The 19,845-nt window shown below is 42.3% G+C and overlaps 1 protein-coding gene across 1 annotated transcript; it reads right to left on the bottom strand.

The window, feature by feature from the left end:
• Positions 1–1,413: 1,413 nt before the first annotated feature.
• Positions 1,414–19,629, bottom strand: LOC309546554 (toll-like receptor 8). The gene is made up of 2 exons (XM_082246304.1): positions 19,479–19,629; positions 1,414–4,589 (listed from the first exon to the last, which is right to left on the bottom strand). The coding sequence occupies exon 2, from the start codon at positions 4,581–4,583 to the stop codon at positions 1,455–1,457; it is 3,129 nt and encodes a 1,042-aa protein (XP_082102430.1). The 5' UTR covers positions 4,584–4,589; positions 19,479–19,629; the 3' UTR covers positions 1,414–1,454.
• Positions 19,630–19,845: the final 216 nt, after the last annotated feature.

The following is a 19,845-nucleotide window of genomic DNA, read 5'->3' on the forward strand; positions in this document are numbered from 1 at the left end:
ACAGCAGTGGCAGCCAATGGCTCCCGCTGCTGTCTCAGCCAATGAGGAGGAAGAAACATGCTGCTCTTGTGCACAACTCTGGATCGAGATAGGACTCAGGTAAGTATTGGAGGGTCTGGGGGGGGGTTGCTGAATAGAATGCATGAAGGTAAAAAAACTTGAGCTTTTGCAACCACTTTAACCACTTGCCGACCGGCCATGTTGACCGTACTGCGGCAAAGTGGCTCAATTCCGTCCAGCGACGTAGACCTACGTCGCTGGACTCCTCCCCCTGTAGGCGGCGCTCGCGTGCCGCCGGAGGCGCGCTCCCGCTGTTTTCAGTTACAGCGGGAGTCGGGCCAGGGGAGGAGCGGCGGCGATCGCTGCTGCTCTTCCCCGATCGTCAGTGAATCCAGTTTGGAGATTCGCCCTCTTGTGTAAACAGAGCGGGCGGATCTCCTAAGTGACAAGGAGTGACAGATTGCAGTGTTCAGCATAGCTGAACATGCGATCTGTCCTTGTGTCACTCAGTCACCCCCCCCCCACACATGTCAGTAAGCACCAGGCATACATTAACCCCTCTCTCTCTCCAATAAAATTAACCCCTTCCCTGCCAGTGTCATTTTTACAGTAACAGTGCATATTTATAGCACTGATTACTATAGAAATGCACTGGTACCCCCAAAAGTGTCAAAAATGTCAGTCAAGGGTCCGATCTGTCCACCGCAATGTCGCAGTACCGCAAAAAAAATCGCAGATCGCCGCCATTACGCGTTAAAAAAAACACCAAAAATGACAGAAATCTTTCCCTTAGTTAGTAAAAGCAATAACTTTTGGCAAACCAATCAAAATACGCTTATTGTGATTTTTTTTTTACCAAACATAGGTAGCAGAAAACAAATTGGCCAAAAATTTTAAAAAATTTTGATTTTTAAATTTTTTTGGGGGGAATTTTTCATATAAAAAAATTTTAAAAATATTGTTATTTTTTCAAAATAAACGCTCTTTTTTTGTTTATAGCTCAAAAAGTAAAAATCACACAGGTGATCAAATACTACCAAAAGAAAGCTCTGTTTGTGGGAAAAAAAGGACAAAAATTTTGTTTGGGTACAGCGTCGCACGACCGCGCAATTGTCAGTTAAATTCACGCAGCGCCAAATCGCAAAAAGTGGCCTGGACGTAAGACAGCAAAATCCTCCGGTGGTAAAGTGGTTAATATTACATACTATCAAATTGTAAATAAAACTATGTGGTGTGCTTATTTTAAAAAATTGTCATGTGAATGTCTCAGCCTTTGCACAGCTGCCAAAATTCATCTTAGGAAAATACTGCATTATGGCCATATGGCCACTAGTTAGAGTTGACAATCATAGGAGATAAACATATTAGACAGACACATTACTGGGCTATTCATGCCAGCTAAGGGAATGCTGTATAAATAGACCTCTTTGTTTTTACCATTAGAGAACAGCCAATCAGTGAACAACTGCAATGGAATCAGTGTAGAGACTATTGTATTGACTGATGTTTTCTGTCAGTAGCACATTTTTCATTTTTTGCCAGAATAAGCTTTTTGCATGTGGATTTTTGGGCCATTCCAAAATAGAATTTTTGCAAATTTTTTTCCTCAGCCTGAGATATTGGGAATGCTGTAGAACGGGCTGTAGTAAAACTATGACTATTACATCCTGATTTTCATCCATTAGTTTTTGCATAGCCAAATAAAATGCTGTTCTGAATTTTCCACTGTTCACAAAATTTTTAGTGAGAACAAACAGTGTTTTTTTGCTTAAGTTAATGCTTTCTGCAATGTTATCAATAATAGCCTTTCCTGGCTCCCAATCTCTTTCCTCTAAGCAAAGAACTATGTGTTTGGCTCCTCTGTTCTCCAGATGGTCACATAGTTCATTAAAGACCCAGTCACTGACAGCTGGGTCCTTCTCATCATACGTGATAAATGCATCATATGTACTGTCTGTACTATAGACTTTGTTATACTTTAACCTTGCCATACACCAATGATATATATACCATATATCCCAATAAAATAAATGACTCAGAATTGGCAATACAGTCAATGTGACAATTAAAACGAATGACACAAGAAACAGTAGCAATTCTGTGAGATCCAAATTACAGGCATGTATATCAAAAGAGATAATTCCTTTCTTCTTCCAATTGTCTGGAGTGGCACAGGTGACATCGGTGGCCAGCCGTGGAATATTAACATTATTGCTATTAATCCAGTTTATGAAGTCAATAATTTCACAGGAACACTCAAATGGATTTCCTTTCAGTTTTAAAACTTTTAAATAGTTATCATTACCAGACAAAAAAATGGATTTGTTTATATGTTGAATGTGATTGTAACCTAAATCAAGGTTAGTGAGGCTACAGAGCCCAATAAGAAATGCATCTGTCAAGGTTTGAATGTAATTATGATTTATGATTAGAGTCTCCAGTGAACTTGTATAATTGCTCAAGTGTGCTATTATCATTGTAATTTTATTGTGACTTAGGTCAAGAACTTTGAGGTTTTTAAAGCATGTCAGGTTTTTCCAACCAAAAAACACTAGTTCATTATGATGTAAGTACAGCTCAGTAAGATTTTCAGGCAGTTGGCACACTGCTTCTTCGGGAATGGAGTAAAGTCTGTTGTAGGAGATATCAAGAACTGACAGATTCGTAAAATTGTGGAAAAGACTGTAGTAGCGTTTGTCACCGTTTTTCCATAATACATCCAGACGGTTTCCAGCAAACCTTAATTCTTTCAGGGAGGAGCTATAAACTGGGGACTCGGTTAGAGTAGAGATTTCATTCCAGCTTAAGTTAAGAATTGCAAGTTTGGTGAGGTTTTCAATGAATTTAAGGTGGTGAGTTACACCTTGTACAATGAAATAGTGCTTGTTATAACTCACATCTAATACCTCCAATTTTTTCAGTTCCTGAAAAGCATTGATGGAAGCAAAATCCAGTTTATTGAACGATAAATCCAAGTATGCTAGGTTTTGCAAGTATCTAAATTCTGTCCCGTTTAAATTTTGACCCATGCCATTTGAAGACAAATTTAAACATGCTATATCAGAAAATGGGCTGAATGCTTCTGGGTCAATAAAAAAAATACTGTTAAGACTTAGATCCAATGTTTTGCCATATGCACTACATTGAGGTTTTACCAGAGAGCTGATTGGAGTAATTATTCCTGGAGATACTCTACTAAAATGTTCTACACCATTGTATGTTATGTCAGTTGACTGATTGTGGTAAAATGCTTGCAGCCCCTGGCTTTTTAACATGTTCTCTGAAAAGGGTGTTATTCTGTTTTCAGACAAGTAAATTATTGCTAGACTTGGAAATTTTTCAAACACTTTAAAATCAACCTGGCAAACAAAATTAACAGATAGGTTTATAATGTTTAATTTGTTTAGCTTTGTAAGAGGAGCTAAGTTTTTGGATGTGATGTCTTTAAAAACATATCCTTGTATATGCAACTCTGTGAGGGAAATTAATTTAGAAAAATTGTCAGAAATATTAATATTATTTGGATATGCCTGCATATTGTAATTATATGACAAGTCAAGTTTTTCTAAGGATGGTAAGTAAGAAAAAAAGTCTCCTGTTGCCATTTCAGTCAATAAGTAATTTAATCTAAGATTTAGTTCTTTCAATTTAGTCATGTTTTGAAACCATGTTTTTGATACAGTAGTAAGTGAAGTACTTCCAAGACGGAGCACAGTCAAGTTTTTTAAATATTGGAAAGCAAAGTCATCTATTTCAAGGTGGCCTTTCCCAGGGCAGGATTCACAGGGATATGCAGCATTATAACATCTTGGACAATTTCCACTTAGAAAAAGAACCTCTAAATTGGCTAAGTTTTTGAAATCATCTCTGTGAATAACTTTTATTTTGTTATCGCTTAGGTAAAGTTGTTTCAGTGATGAAGGCAGATGCAGAGGCACGCTGGTTAAGTTGTTAAATGAGAGGTTAAGTACCGTTAACTCCTTGAGATCAGAAAATGTTCCATTTTCAATATCAAGAACACCTGGGCATGAATTGCCATAGTAACAGTTATGACTTAGGTAAAGTTCCTTTAGATATCCAAATTTTGAGAGACTTGTTTTGTTAATCACAAAAATGTTGTTATACTGGAAACTTAGTGTTTTAATATTGTCAGGTAGTCCCTTGGGAATTTCACAGAGATAGTTGTGATCAATGAGAAGATGTTCTAGCTTTGGTAACTTGGCAAAAGTTTCATTATTGATCTCCAGACCTCTTTTGCATATATTGGCATTATTAAGTCTTGCCTTTGAATAGTGGTTCCAGTTAAGGTCTATTTTTGTAAGGTTCTCCCAGTACTGAAAAGAGGATTTAGAAATAGTATCAATAAGGTTTTGACTTAACAGAAGTTCCACAGCATTTGATGTGTAGTTGGTAGGATAAGGTACTGTTTTCAGACTTCGAGCACTGCAGTCAAAAATTACAGAATTTATATTTTCAATAATCGAACATGGTATAGTTCTGTTGGTTGAATATGGTATGGAAATTCCAAGAACGCCGTAGTTTATTAATAACACACACAAAAGGTTCTTCAACAGGCTTAACATTTTGTCCTGAAAAAAGGTAAAATATTAGATAGAGGTAGTGTAGTTATCAAATTGAACATTTGCTTTTTCAATCAGTTTCATAAACATCAGGGAATAAAGAATAGTCATTAGCCTGTTAGGCTATTCTTATTTAAATATTATATTTTAGGAAGTGAACAAAGTGAACAAAGGAAACAAGCAATCTTAAAGAGAAACCTCTTTCACGATCTCTAACTTCCCCAAAAATTAAAAATACCTAATACAAATTGTCCATGAAATAATGGGCACTTGGCAACCCTTTTTAAATTGTGCCATGTGCAGGAATCACTTCTCATTTTGGCATATAGGTATTAGGGATTAGGCTCAGGTTTGCAATTATCATGGGATCGAAGTGATTCCTGTAGGTTTGTGTTCATGGTACTGGTGAATTTTTGTGCAGATTCAGCAAGGAGACTTATTTTTAACCATAATGCACTGTATGTTCTTTAAAATGTGGCTAGCAGACTGAGAAGTTCTAAATAAGGAGACTTTTTGATAAGCCTGCCCTCTCACTATAAAGGATGGGGGGCAGAGAACCTAAAGTGTTAGAGTATTAGGAGGTGCTGTAGATATAAGAATAGGGACAGCTGGTTTAACTGCATAGGAAAAGATTAAGGGCAGTTGGGGAACTGTAATTTAAAGGCTCATTGTCTCCTTTACCTGGGTGATGTGCATACAGCAGATTCCAGCAGCAAGAATCCATGGATTCCAACAGTTGGGATCACAGCTGAACATCAGTGGCCACTCAGCCTGTACAAAGAAATGGCAGGCTAAGCGTAGCCGTTGATGTTTGCATGCATCTTTACAACCAGTAGTTATCTGCAGTCAGGGATGGATAAGTGATCCTGGATGCAATCAGATGTTTCTGGAATCTGCTGTATGCACATAATGATCCATGTAAGGGAGACCTAATTCGGGTTGCTAGTTCTTTAGGCAATTAACCTCATTAATACTTTTTGTTGCTCCTAATATTGGGGACTTTTTTGTCTTTAATTGTATATTATGGTAGATTTGAAATTAGAGGATACTTTTAGCTTTTGTCCAGTCCATAGCCAACTTTCCCTTTGTTGGGGCTGCAAGACTTTATAATAATAGGCTTTTGATTTAGCGGGTGGTATTTAGAATTTTTGATTTATTTCTTTTTTTTTTTTTTTCTTGATATTGAAAGGGTCTTTCAATTTTGTGGCGCTCAAAGAGCAGCATTCATTTGTTACTGATACTTTTTTCTTGGAGCTGCCTTTTATTCAGGGAAAAAGAAAGAAATGAGGGCAAGAGCACCTAAACCACCTCAAATGAAATCACTCATGTTCACTGCATCCCACTATTGCTTTAGATAAAAGAAAAGATAAGCAAACACCAGTTAAATTATATGTGAACCCTTACCATGTAAAACAATCCATTCAGTTAAAAATAGAAGTGAAAGGCAAAACATTTGTGTATATAAAGAACATAAAAAAAGAAAACTATATACAGTAAAACCTTGGATTACGAGCATAATTCGTTCTGGAAACATGCTTGTTATCCAAAGCACTCTTATATCAAAGCAAATTTTCCCATAAGAAATAATGGAAACTCAGATGATTCGTTCCACAACCATTTATTCATAAGTGTTTCAGTTTATAGTCTATATGCAAAGATTATAGCGATGTGATAGGTTGTGTCATCATAAAATGTCCATCCACAAATGGCGCCTCCACAAGGGGATTAGAAGCAAAATCCAGCAGGAGCTACAGAGTATAAAAGAGAAGAGAGGCGCCTCTAAGTGTAGCAGTATGGGGACATTTAATGAAGGTACAACATTTAGCAACTCACATGGTTGATGATTAAAGAGGCACATCTAAGTATGCAGGCATCCGGGGTAAAGCTGTCCACATAGACCATCTTCTGAACCACTGGCTCTCACCGATGTCAGTCTGCAATTGTGATTGGGAAGACTACCCTGCAGTAGAGTGATCTGAAAGCGAGACTTTGAATCGCTCGTGGAGCGCAGCGTGGAAGGGTGTGATGAAGATGGCAGTGCGGAGGATGGTCTATGTGGAAAGCTTTACCCCGGATGCCTGCATACTTAGATGTGCCTGTTTTAATCATCAACCATGTGAGCTGCTAAATATTGAACCTTCATTAAATGTAACAATATTGCTACACTTAGGGCCCTTTCACACGGGCGCTCCGTATGTCCGCAAATCATCCTATTTTTTTGCGGATGATTTGCGGACATAATGTAAGTCTATGGCATTGCGGATGTCAGCGGAATACCATCCGCTGACATCCGATTTTCTTCCTGTCAGTTCTGTTCCGTTTTTTTGAACTGAACAAAACCCTATTTTTGTTCCGTTCAAAAACGGAAAGGAAGGAAAATCGGATGTCAGCGGTGTCATCCGCTGACATCCGCAAACCCCCATAGACTTACATTATGTCCGCATATCATCCGCAAACGGATGGGATGATATGCGGGCATACGGAGCGGATGACAGAAATGTCATCCGCTCCGTGGAAAAAAAAAAAAAAGGACCGCAGCGGAGCTTTCACACGGAGCGGCCGTGTGAAAGAGCCCTTAGAGGCGCCTCTCTTCTCTTTTATACCCAGTTGTGACATGACGCTACTTATATATCAAGACATCGCTTGTATATCAAGTCAAAATTTATTTAAAAAATTTGCTTGTCTTTCAAAGTGCTCTCAAACCAAGTTACTCTCAAACCAAGGTTTTACTGTATATAAATATAAAGTGATCACATAATCTCTGTTCTCAGCTGCTTAAGGGGCTTGAAGAGGTGGGGGTTAGAAAAACAGCTGTACACTGACCTTCCCAGTGATTATTTGTGCAGGGGGGTTTGTCAGCACAAGTCTGACCATTGGAGGACAGGCAGGCTGTACTTCTAGCACAGCCAGAAAACTGGCCACACTGAGATAGATGTGCTCTCATGCCTAGCGTGGTCAGTTTGGGATAGGAAAGCAGGGGAACTGGCAGGCTCACCAGGTATTTTACACAAAGGAAACATTACAAAGAGAACAGGATACTTTTTAACAAATGACATGGTACAATGGACACATATCAGAAATATGAAATCTTGGGGTAACATACTCTTTAAGAAAATTATCCTGATTAAATAGTCCAGCTGCTTTCCAATTTTACAGTACTTTATCTTCTGCAGTATTTAAAAAAAATGTTATTAAAGTCACTGCATGTGGTTTTTGGCTCTAGTAAATTTAGGCTTAGCCTTGGTAATTCAAATTGTCCTGCTGCTGGACAATTTGACACTGCTGTATCATCTGTAGTCTCTTAATACTTATAGTGGTTCTAAAGCTTACTTGTATTTACCTTAACGCATTCCCTACAATAAGGTAAAAAATATCCCAGTACCTGAGCCCTCACTCCATCCAGCATTGCAGCATTGTGCTCATCTTTAGAGGCTCTGTCCCCTCTCACCACTCTCAAAGGCTTTGCTGTGGCAGTGGAAGCCATTGTCTCTTACTGCTGTCAGTCAAATCCGGTGATAACGGAGTCGGGGACAGGGCTGAGCATCTATGGATGCAAGCAGCATGACTTGGAACCAAGCCCACAGATGTGCCACCATATGAAGTGGCTTCCTGTGGCAGCACACCAAGGAGCTAGGAGTTCGGCGATTAAACAGAGCAGATAAGTATAACATGTTTGTTATTAAAAAAAAAATAGACATTACAATCATTTTAACCACCTCCCACCCGGCCACTGTACATATACGGCCGGGTGGGAGTCTCGTCCTTCTGATCGGACGTTCCGGAACGTCCTTCAGAAGGAGCGAGATCGCGCCGCCGCGGGCACGCGCAGTGGCGCGATCTGGATTTGCCTGTGTCCCTCTGACACAGAGCAACAAGATGCGGCAGGAGGGCCCTGTGATTGGCCCTCCTGATCACATGACGGCTGTGTCCAATCACAGCCATCATGTGATGTAAACACAGCCGTTGTAACGGCTTCGATCTCTTCTCCTCCTGACTGATCCTGTCAGTGAGGAGAAGAAGATAGGATCTTTACTGCAGCCGGGGGGGATCAGTGAGTATTTCTAATTACTCACTGATCACGGGAGGGTCTGTGCTGGCAATCATAACATTGCAGCCCTGGGGGGGGGGGGGGGGGTGCCACTAGAGCCACCAGGGATGCCCACCATGGCCACCAGGGATGGCAAACAGAGCTCAGAGAGCCTGCCAGTGGTGCCCTCCCTATTACTGCTGCCCACCAATGCCATCTATCAGTGCTGCCCACCAGTGCCCATTATTGCCATCTATCAGTGCTGCCCACCTGTGCCCATTATTGCCCACCAGTGCTTCCTATCAGTGCCCATCAGTGCCGCCCATCAGTGCCAATCAGTGCCGCCCATCAGTGCCACCTATCAGTGCCCATCAGTGCCGCCGATCAGTGCTGCCTATCAGTGCCCATCAGCGCTGCCTATCAGTGCCCACCAATGCTGCATATCAGTGCTATCTATCAGTGCCACATATCAGTGCCCATCAGTGCTGCATATCAGTGCTATCTATCAGTGCCCATCAGTGCTGCATATCAGTGCCACCCCATCAGTGTCTCCTCATCAGTGCCTGTCAGTGCGGCATCATCAGTGCAGGAAAAAACGTATCTATTTACAAAATTTTATAACCTAAACGAAAAACCTTTTTTTTTCAAACTTTTCGGTCTTTTTTTATTTGTGCACCAAAAAATAAAAAACCTGGCGGTGATTAAATACTACCAAAAGAAAGCTCTATTTGTGGGGGAAAAATGACACAAATTTGGTTTAGGTACAGTGTTGCAGGCCCCCGCGCAATTCTCATTCAAAATGCACCAGCGCTAAAAGCTGTAAATTGGCCTGGGAAGGAAGGGGGTTTAAGTGCCCAGTATTGAGGTAGTTAATAAGAGTTTGACAGAAATTGACTAGTGGCAGGAAAGTATGTGGAAGATCTGGGACAGCCTCAGAGAACTACTGGACAATTTCTACATAAATCAGATTGGGGTGCTGGTGTTGTATGTAAACCAACCTTATTGTAAATTAAAAAAAAATGAATTCCACAGCCAAATATGTGCTTCAAGTGTACACTGTTGTTAAGACTATATGCTCTACCATGTAGAGCTTTAGGCAACCACCAAGCATGTTAAAGTGGATGTAAACCAGATTCAAGAAATTTGACCTGGGCACATATCTGTAGTGTTTACCTATCTCTCGTCAAAGCCCTAAGTCCCGTGGCTTTCTTCTGCTCCGTTCTTTTGTTATCAGCATGATAACTTCTGACAAGTTCTCCGTCAACCGAGATAAAACCAGGCAGAAATTTGGGTCGGGGTGGGTGCTATAAATAGATAAGCAGATAGCTGGTCTATTCACAGCACAGCTCTTCCTGATTATGCGTATGAGGATAGGGTGTGTGTGTCTTTCCTCCAATCAGCTGTCTCACAGTGCATGGCCAAATTTCCCTACCACGGGTGAATCAGGAAGAGAAAATTCTAACACAATGTGCACTTTCCAAACAGTCTAGAAAGCTGAAGACAGCAGATATACATGTAAAATTCATGTAGGGAGTAGTGATGAGCCGAATACCCCCCCGGTTCAATTCACACCAGAACATCGTGAACAGAGGAAAAGTTTGTTCGAACAAACGAACCCCATTGAAGTCTATAGGACTCGAACCTTGAAAATCAAACGGCCTCATTTTGAAGGCTTAAATGCAAGTTATTGCCCCAAAACAAGTGTATGGAGGGTCCGGGTCCTCACCTGGGGAACATGTAACAATCAAAAAAAGTTTTTAAAAAAGATCGTTTTTAAAGGAGCACCGATTTATTGATTTTAATGAGGCTTAAAGTGAAACTATAAAAATGAAAAATTCCTTCAAATATCGTGCCTGGGGGGTCCCCTGAATGTTCCTGTAAAGTAGTGCATCTCTACTCTGTATGTAGCCTGCTGCAGCTATACTGACATTTCTAAAGCAAAAAATGTCATATACAAATATACTTACAAGTTTCAAATCACATGTACTTGTCATACGGGTGCAGAAAAATTGGGCCTTGCTTGTTGATGGTGCCTGAACACTGTAACCCCTCGCAGTTACTCTTGCTGGGTGCAGGCACGGGCCCTGCTGCTAAAAAATCCATACAAATATGAAATCGCATGTACTTGTCATACAGGTGCCAAAAATTGGGCCTTTGGTGTTGCTGGTGCCTGAACACCGTAACCAACCCCTCACAGTTACTCTTGCTAGGTGCAGGAATGGGATCTGCTGGTAAGAATTCCATTCAAATTTGAAATCACATGTGCTATACAAGTGCCAAAAATTGGGCCTTTGCAGTAGGTGTGGCCTGCATACCGTAACCAAAGCCTCGCAGTCACTCTTGCTGGGTGCCGGAAAGGGACCTGGGGGTAAGAATTCCATGCAAATTTGAAATCGCATGTGCTATACAAGTGCCAAAAATGGGCCTTTACAGAAGGTGGTGCCTGAACACCATAACCAAGGCCTCGCAGTTACTCTGGCTGGGTGCAGGAACGGGACCTGCTGATAAGAATTCCATGCAAATTTAAAATCACATGTGCTACACAGGTGCCAAGAATTGGGCCTTTAGTGTTGGTGGTGCCTGAGCACCGTAACTCCTCAGTTAGCAGGGCACAGGGACAGGGCCTGCTGTTAAAAATGACATCCGACATTTAAATTGTATGCACCTGTCATACAAGTGCAGAAAAATTAGGTCTTGGGGGTTGGTAGTGACCTAGACCAAAAACATTGTTGGAAGCTAGCAGAATCAAGGTAGAGGAATAGGATAGGCAGCATATGCAGTCTTTAAGGGATGGCAGACCCCTAGCAAATTCAATCTGTTACATCAGCATTAGGGGCCTGATAGCACTTGTTGATCCAGGACTGGTTCATTTTGATGAAAGTCAGCTGATCAACAGAGTCTGTGGACAGATGCACTCTTTTGTCCATCACAAAACCTCCAGCAGCACTAAACGTCCATTCGGAAAGCACGCTGGAAGCAGGACAGGCCAGTAGCTCCATTGCATATTAAACCAGTGGTCCATCCTCAAGACCCAGTAAACCAGTGGATGTGCAGCTGGAAAGGTCTCCAAGTCTGCTCTTGTGCCTAGAAAATCATGCACCATATGATTGCTTAAACCTAACAGCCCTGGCCCGAGCTGGCCTGGGGCCCCAAGACAACGACTGGTTAGGAATAAATGCAAGGACACTGTGTAAGGCTGTGAGCGCCCCTTTGATCGTCAATGCAGTAAAGTGCAATGACACTGTTATCGGGATCTCCCTCAAGGGGCCCCTCTCTGCCTCAACAGGTTTGTAAAAAGTCTGATAAGATCTGCAGACACAAGAGAGATCCCTGGCCTACCAGCTAGACTTTATGCAGAGCATGGACAGTGCAGACTGACAGCTCCTACTGTATACAGATAGCAGGGCTCTAAATGCAATTACAATTCCTGCAGCCAGTGTGGATGAGTGAGGAGCAGATAGCATCAGGGTGAGTAGCTGCTAGGACCCTCTGCTTCTACATCTGCCAAGTGCTGACAGGTCTGAAAACTTCTTTCTTTTTTTTTCTATCTCCCTTCTAATCTTAGTCTTCCTATGTCTCTTTTTGTTTATCTGTCCCCCTCCTCTCTCTCTCTCTCTCTCTCTCTCTCCATTCTTTCTTTATTATATCTATATCTATCTATCTATATCATATATGTAAATATATATATATAGATAGATACTTAAACTGTATGGCTATGCTGTGGTTCCTGTAGGCTTTGCGTGTGTGCGGGGGGTCGGGGGGCCTCCATGTCCATTCTGCTTGGGGCCCCCAAATTCCTTCAAACGGCCCTGGCCCTGGGTGCTGCTGAGGACAAAAGAACTGTTCAAAGAAATCGGTCAACCGGCCGCCTTCTCCACCACTCCTTTGGCTGAACGATGCCTTAGAAACATGTCCGGAGAATGTTGACGTCCCAGTGTCTGGAAAGGCGGTACACAAATTTTTTTTCAAGGCCTCCTCAAGATGTTTCATCCTCTGCAAAGGCAGGATGAGCTCTGCAACTTTACCCTTGTAACGTGGATCAAGAAGGGTTGCCATCCAGTAATTATCCCTTTCCTTGATAGCACAAATCCTCGGGTCCTTTTGCAGGCTTTGCCGAATCAGGGAGCCCATGCAATGTAAGTTGGAGGAGGCATGAGCTGCTGAGTCCTCTGGGTCACTAAGGATGACATTGTCAGCAGGAGCAACCTCTCCCCAACCACGTACAACTCCAATGGTTTCTGGGGAATCAAAACCATCCCTTGAAGACTGCTGTACGCTATCCTCTTCCTCTACATCCATGCTGCTGAAATCCTCATCCTCCTCTTCCTCCTAAGTTTTTTGTGGCCCTGCAGGAATGATATCTGCATAAAGGGGGCCTTGTGAGGAAAGGAAGTCCTCCTCTTCCTGCCACTGTTCTGCCTCAAGTGCCCTGTCCATGATTCCATGCAGCATGTGCTCCAGTTGGTAGACTAGCGGGATAGTGTCACTGATCCATGCATTGTCCCGGCTCGCCATCCTTGTTGCCTCCTCAAATGGTGACAGGACAATGCATGCATCCTTAATCAAAAGCCACTGGCGTGGCAAAAAAAAAAGCCAAGCTCCCCTGACCCTGTCCTTGTGCCATACTCACATAGGTACTCATTGAGGGCCCTCTGCTGCGTGTGCAGCCGCTGCAGCATTTCCAATGTTGAGTTCCACCTGGTGGGCACGTCACAAATGAGGCAGTTGGTGGGCAGGTTCAATTTCCCTTGAATGACAGATAAGTGAGCACTGGCATTGAACGAATGGCGGAAATGACCACAGACTTTTCTGGCATTCCTTTAGGAGATCTTGGAAGCCCGGGTATCTGCTCAGGAAATGCTGCACCACCAGATTCAGAACATGTGCCAAGCATGGAACATGTGTCAAGTGTCCCTGTCGGAGGGCGGAGAGAAGGTTGGTGCCATTGTCGCATACAACCATTCCTGGCTCAAGCTGTCATGGAGTCAACCCTCTCTGAGCCTGCCCCTGCAGAGCTGACAGAATCTCTGCACTGGTGTGACTACTATCCCTAGAGACAGACCAACTGAAGCACAGCATGGCATCTTTTAGCCTGACTGCTTGCGTAGCCCCTTGAATGCTTAGGGAGCACTGCTGCTGCAGATGATAATTGAGCAGAAGAGGACATGGAGGAGGAGGAGGTGGTGGAGTAGCCAGATGTGGCAGAACCAGCACCGGCTTTTTGGAGGCATGGTGGCAAAACAAGCTGCAACACCAAACCCTGTCCTGCATCCTTCCCAGCTGCCAGCAGAGTTACCCAGTGTGCCGTGAAAGAAATGTAATATCCCTGTCCATGCCTGCTGGACCAAGAGTCAGCAGTATTGTGCACCTTCCTACTAAGCGCTTTGTCCAAAGAGGCCAAAACATCTTCCACATGACAGTAGAGAGCCGGAATGGCCTTATGCAAAAAGAAATGCCTTTTTAGGACCTGCCACTGTGGTGCAGCACATTCCACAAATTTGCAAAAGGGAGCCGAGTCTACCAGCTGAAAAGGCAGCAACTGTAATGCTAGCAATTTGGCCAAGCTAGCATTAAGACGCTGAGCATGTGGATGGCTGGGACAGTATTTCTTTCTACGGTTCAAATACTGGGGTAGCGAAATCTGCCTGCTGCTCAAATCAAGTGGTGGTGTACTGCTAGCAGATTGGGTGCAAGTCTCTGTGCCACTCATTGCTATACCATCATCCCTCTCAATGCTAGTATTTGAGATGGCATGAGGTATAGTAGGGTTACAGATCGTAGATGAGGAGCAAGGTGATGTATGCTTGTTTTGATCTGGTGCCTCTTTCAGGTGCTGTTGCCAATGGACTGCATGGCAGGTCGTCATATGCCTTGTCAAGCATGTGGTGCCCAAGCGGCTGGTGTTCTGGCCACGCTTGATCCGCTTTAGACAGATGTTGCAAACAGCAACGCTGGTGTCTACTGCACAGATGCTGAAAAAAGCCCACACTAATTAACTTTTTGGAGTCCGAGGGGATTTTGCAGCACCCTGTACCTGTGGAGCTCTGTGCTGTGAAGCAATAGGTTGGCTACTGCTATGGCGGTCCCTGGAGCACATCCTGCCTCATTGGAATTGTGCATCCTCCTCATCCTCCCCCCCCTCCTCCTCCTCCTCCTCTTCCTCTATCCTGTCAGGCACCCAAGTACAGTCAGTGACCTCATCATCCCCTCCCTCCTCGTCACTGGAGCAAACTTGGCAATATGCTTCAGCTGTGGCAACATGACTGCTGGTTTCTTGTCCGTCATTGTCACCCCCTCTCTCTAGGCTCACATTATTCCCTTCATCAACCTGGGAACCAACATCACAGCTTTCAAATTGCTGCACATCCTCCAGGAGCTTGTCACTGACACTATGATCGAATAGTTCAGGTAACTCCTCCGTGCATGATGGTGGGGCAAATGAAGGAGTAGCTGTGGAGAAGGAGCCTGTGGAATGGGCCACTTTGGCAGCTGCGGTGGAAGGCAAACTACTGGGAGCCTGGGTGTCAAAGGAAGAGGAGGAGGAGGATGAGGATGGCTTATTGATCCACTCCACCAATTCTTCCACATGTTGTGGATGAATAGCACAGGCAGCACCAGAAATAAAGGACACTTGCAGAGGATGCACTGTGTCGACTGTGACCACCGCGGCCTGTGAGTGTCGGCCTTTCGGACATGATGTTGATACAGATCAATATAGGGTATACACAACTGACCAATAGATACTCAATGACCTGATATGATGTAATTGATAGCCCTATAGATGAGCTGTGGTGGTTATAGATGTACGAAAGTGACCGATTATCAATACTCTCACTGATATCTGATGTAATCTATAATCCTATAGATGGATGATCTGTGATCCCTATAGAAAGATCCACAACTGAGCAAAGGTCACTGTGGCTGATTTCTGCAGTGATGATCTCTATTCCTAAAGGTCTGTGATCCCTATAGCAAGATCCACCACTGAGCAAATGTTACTGTGGCTGATATCAGCAGTGATCTCTATTCCTAAAGGTCTGAGACGCCTATAGAAAAATCCACAACTGAGCAAAGCTTACTGTGGCTGATATCTGCAGTGATCTCTATTCCTACAGGTCTGAGACTCCTAAAGAAAGATCCACAACTGAGCAAAGGTTACTGTGGCTGATATCTGCAGTGATCTCTATTCCTACAGGTCTGTGATCCCTATAGCAAGATCCACAACTGAGCAAAGGTTACTGTGGATGATTTCTGCAGTGATCTCTATTCCTACAGGTCTGAGACCCATAAAGCAAGATCCACAACTGAGCAAAGGTTACGGTGGCTGATATCAGCAGTGATCTCTAATCCTACAGGTCTGAGACCCCTATAGAAATATCCACAACTGAGCAAAGCTTACTGTGGCTGATATCAGCAGTGATCTCTATTCCTACAGGTCTGAGACCCTTATAGAAAGATCCACAACTGAGCAAAGGGTACTGTGGCTGATATCAGCAGTGATCTCTATTCCTACAGGTCTGAGACCCCTATAGAAAGATCCACAACTTAGCAAAGGTTACTGTGGCTGATATCAGCAGTGATCTCTATTCCTACAGGTCTGAGACCCCTATAGAAATATCCACAACTAAGCAAAGGATACTGTGGCTGATATCTGCAGTGATCTCTATTCCTACAGGTCTGAGACCCCTATAGAAAGATCCACATGAGCAAAGGTTACATGAGCAAAGGTTACTGTGGCTGATATCAGCAGTGATCTCTATTCCTACAGGTCTGAGACCCCTATAGAAATATCCACAACTAAGCAAAGGTTACGGTGGCTGATATTAGCAGTGATCTCTAATCGTACAGGTCTGAGGCCCCTATAGAAAGATCCACAACTGAGCAAAGGTTACTGTGGCTGATATCAGCAGTGATCTCTATTCCTACAGGTCTATGAATATTTTAGAATGTTTCAGAAACTGACCGATAAACAATACTGTGACTGGTATCTGATGTAAAGAAATCAATCTATCCCTACCTCACACAGGAACCTGTCCCTCCCTACACTGCTAGGAATGTCCCTCTGCACTGTCTGACTCCAAAAAAAAAACTACTCTCTCCCTGCCTGTCCCTGTCTGATCGCCCGCATAATGACACTACACGCTGCGGCTGCGCGAGCAGCCTTTATATAGTGTGGGGCGTGTACTTGGCCCCTGATCCATGATTGTCTAAAGGCAGCCTGCCTTTAGTCCAATCATGGCAGAGGTCATTTGATTGGCCAAAGCATGAGGTCAGGGTGCATGCTTTAGCCAATCACATAACGTGCGGCGCGCATGCAGTGCATTATGGGAAATTTGAATTTCCCAGGAAGAAGCACATTTGTTCGTCATTCGACGAACGATCGAATTGGCGATGTTCGAGTCGAACTTACCTTCAAATCGAACTCGATGCTCATCCCTAGTAGGGAGATTTGTTGCATCCCTGTGCATAATCTGAGGCTGTTCACTTCCCTGGGTATATATTAGGGGTTACATCAACTTTATTAAAATTTGTGAATTTTTAATGTTGTATTCTAAACCGCATTAAAACAATTTCTCTCCAATGTATGATACTTTTCTTAAAAAGTTTTTTTTCTTGCATTGGTACATTTGCCTAATGACAGTGCCCAGCTTCCCATGTTTTTATTAGAAAGTACTTTGTCTATTAGCCCTTTTAAAGACCAAAATATAGAAAGAAGATTCACTTACCATAGACTTCAGTGGGATTTGCCACTAAGTTTTGGAACCTTTGCACATAGAAAATGGCCAGGTAGGCCAAAGCCTAATAAGGAGTTAATTTAGTCCATGCAAAAACGGTCATCTTTACTCAGGACTTCTTATGCAGTACAAAATATAAAATCTTTTATTGAAGTTATTCAGGAGTGCAAACATAGAAAACTTCACCAAGTCATAGTAGTAATGCAACAGCTTGAAAAAAGAGAAACAAGACAAGAGAGGCTCAAAACATTTTTTTTTTTCCCGGCATAAATAAACAAAAAATTTACTTTTAACGAATATATAAACACCATGCAAACAATGTGCTTGGTGGGATTTGAACTCAGCATGGCAATGCACTGTTCTTTGTCATGTAATTTCTCATTTATCTTTGTGTACTGTATATCCTTCTCCAGGCATATTTGCATTGTGGCCTGTTCTTTAGATTTCAGATAAGTATGGTTTTTGTGGCCTGGTTATTTACAGATATCTTTATTTAAATACTTTTAGCTACTATTTTTACTGGATAATATAACTATAGCTACATAAACCAACATGGGAAATTGAAAAGACTTCCTTAATTTGTGTGAAAGTTTTAAAATAGGGAACATAAACTATATTACCAACAGTATTAGGACGCATGCCAAATCTTCTGGGAAGACTGTACACAAGGTTTAGGAGTGTGTCTATGAGAAAGCTTGACCACTCTTCCAGAAGCTAATTTGTGAGGTCAGGCACTGATGTTGGGGAGAAGGCCTGGCTCGTAGTCTCCTCTCTAATTCATCCTAAAGATGTTCTTTCAGGTAGAGGTCAGGACCCTGTGCAGGCCAGTCAAGTTCCTCCTTCCCCAAACTCTCTCATCTATGTCTTTATGGACCTTGCTTTGTGCACTGGGGTGCAGTCCTGTTGGAACAGGAAAGGGCCATCCCCAAACTGTTCCCACAAAGTTGAGAGCATGAAATGGTCCAAAACGTCTTGGTATGCTTATGCCTTAGTAGTTCCCTTCACTGGAACTAAGGGGCCAAGCCAAACCCCTATAAAACAACCCAGCACCATAATCCCCCCTCCACCAAATGATTTGGACCAGTGCACAAAGCAATGTCCGCAAAGACATGGATGAGTGAACTTGGGGTGGAGGAGCTTGACTGGCCCATACAGAGTCCTGACCTCAACCAGATAGAACACCTTTAGGATGAATTAGTGCACAGACTGCGAGCCAGGCTTTCTCTCTGTCTGACTTCACAAATGCGCTTCTGGAAGAATGGTCAAACATTCCCATAGACACCCTCCTAAACGTTGTGGGCAACTTTCCCAGAAGAGTTGAAGCTGTAAAGGATGGGCTAGCTCAATATTAAACCCTATGGACTAAGACTGGGATGCATTAACGTTCATGTGCGTGTAAAGGCAGGCGTCCCAATACTTTTGGTAATATAGTGTAGATTATTAAAGAGGAACCAGTAATGAAGTTACAAACCTCAAAATTATAGAGAAAGCGCTACATAACACAACCCAATCCTTCCATGTGTTCCCCTCTGTCGCGAAAAGCATCTGAGAAACACTGGCTGCACTCATGCTGTTTTTTTTTTTTTTTAAGATAAAATTGGAAGGGAACAGCAGATTCTGAGCACCTCTCCTTTATTTAATAATGGCAAAGATCAGTGTGCTGTAAACTGTATGAGAATTCATTGACTGTAAAATTTGATTGGTTACTAAGGGCTAATCCACATCAGTGTTCTTTGACCAGTCATTAAACAAGCCATCAACTCCAAGGCATAAGTTAAAACCTCTATCCAATGTCAATCATTCAGGGAAATTAACGCTTTGGAAAACTATGCCAATTTGGAAATCAGGCCACACCAAAATGATATGAATAGAATGTATAAAGCAGACATATTTTATATTAGTGATTAAAAAATATCCAAATATAGGCTTTTCTCCTATGGGACTCAAAGTTAATATTTAGCAATAAAACATTTTTGACTGATTATCTTGTACAAAAAAAAAGAAGTATGTTTATTTTATAAAACAATACACATATCTCTCAGCAATAAGAACTCTACAGAGTGTATTTGGATACAGTTCCAAAAAGACATCTGTTTTTATATATTTAAGTAACTACAATTAAATGAATGCACTTACCAGATGTGATACCCAATCCTAGGCTAAAATAAGGCCAGGGTTTCAAATTGCCTATTTGTGGCAGAAAACTTCACGTGAAGAAGATCTAGGAAAGAAAAAAGGTCCCTCTATATTCTAGAATATATTTTCTGGAACTGTTGAATACTCTGTGTTTTAACTATAGCACCATCTGCATAAAAGGAAGTAATAAAGCCAGTGACAAAAGTCCAGTGGTGTGACAACTTCAGTTGGTAAAAAGGGAACTTTACACGTAACTCGTGATGAGCTATAATTATTAGTATTTGTTGCTGTCAGATTATTTTCATACTGCAAGCTTCTGATTTTTCATATTTGCAGCTTGCTACATTCTTTTTGTAGAACTATATAT

Source organism: Pelophylax lessonae (assembly GCF_965119305.1).
Source record: "Pelophylax lessonae genome assembly, chromosome: 2".
NCBI lineage: Eukaryota > Metazoa > Chordata > Amphibia > Anura > Ranidae > Pelophylax > Pelophylax lessonae.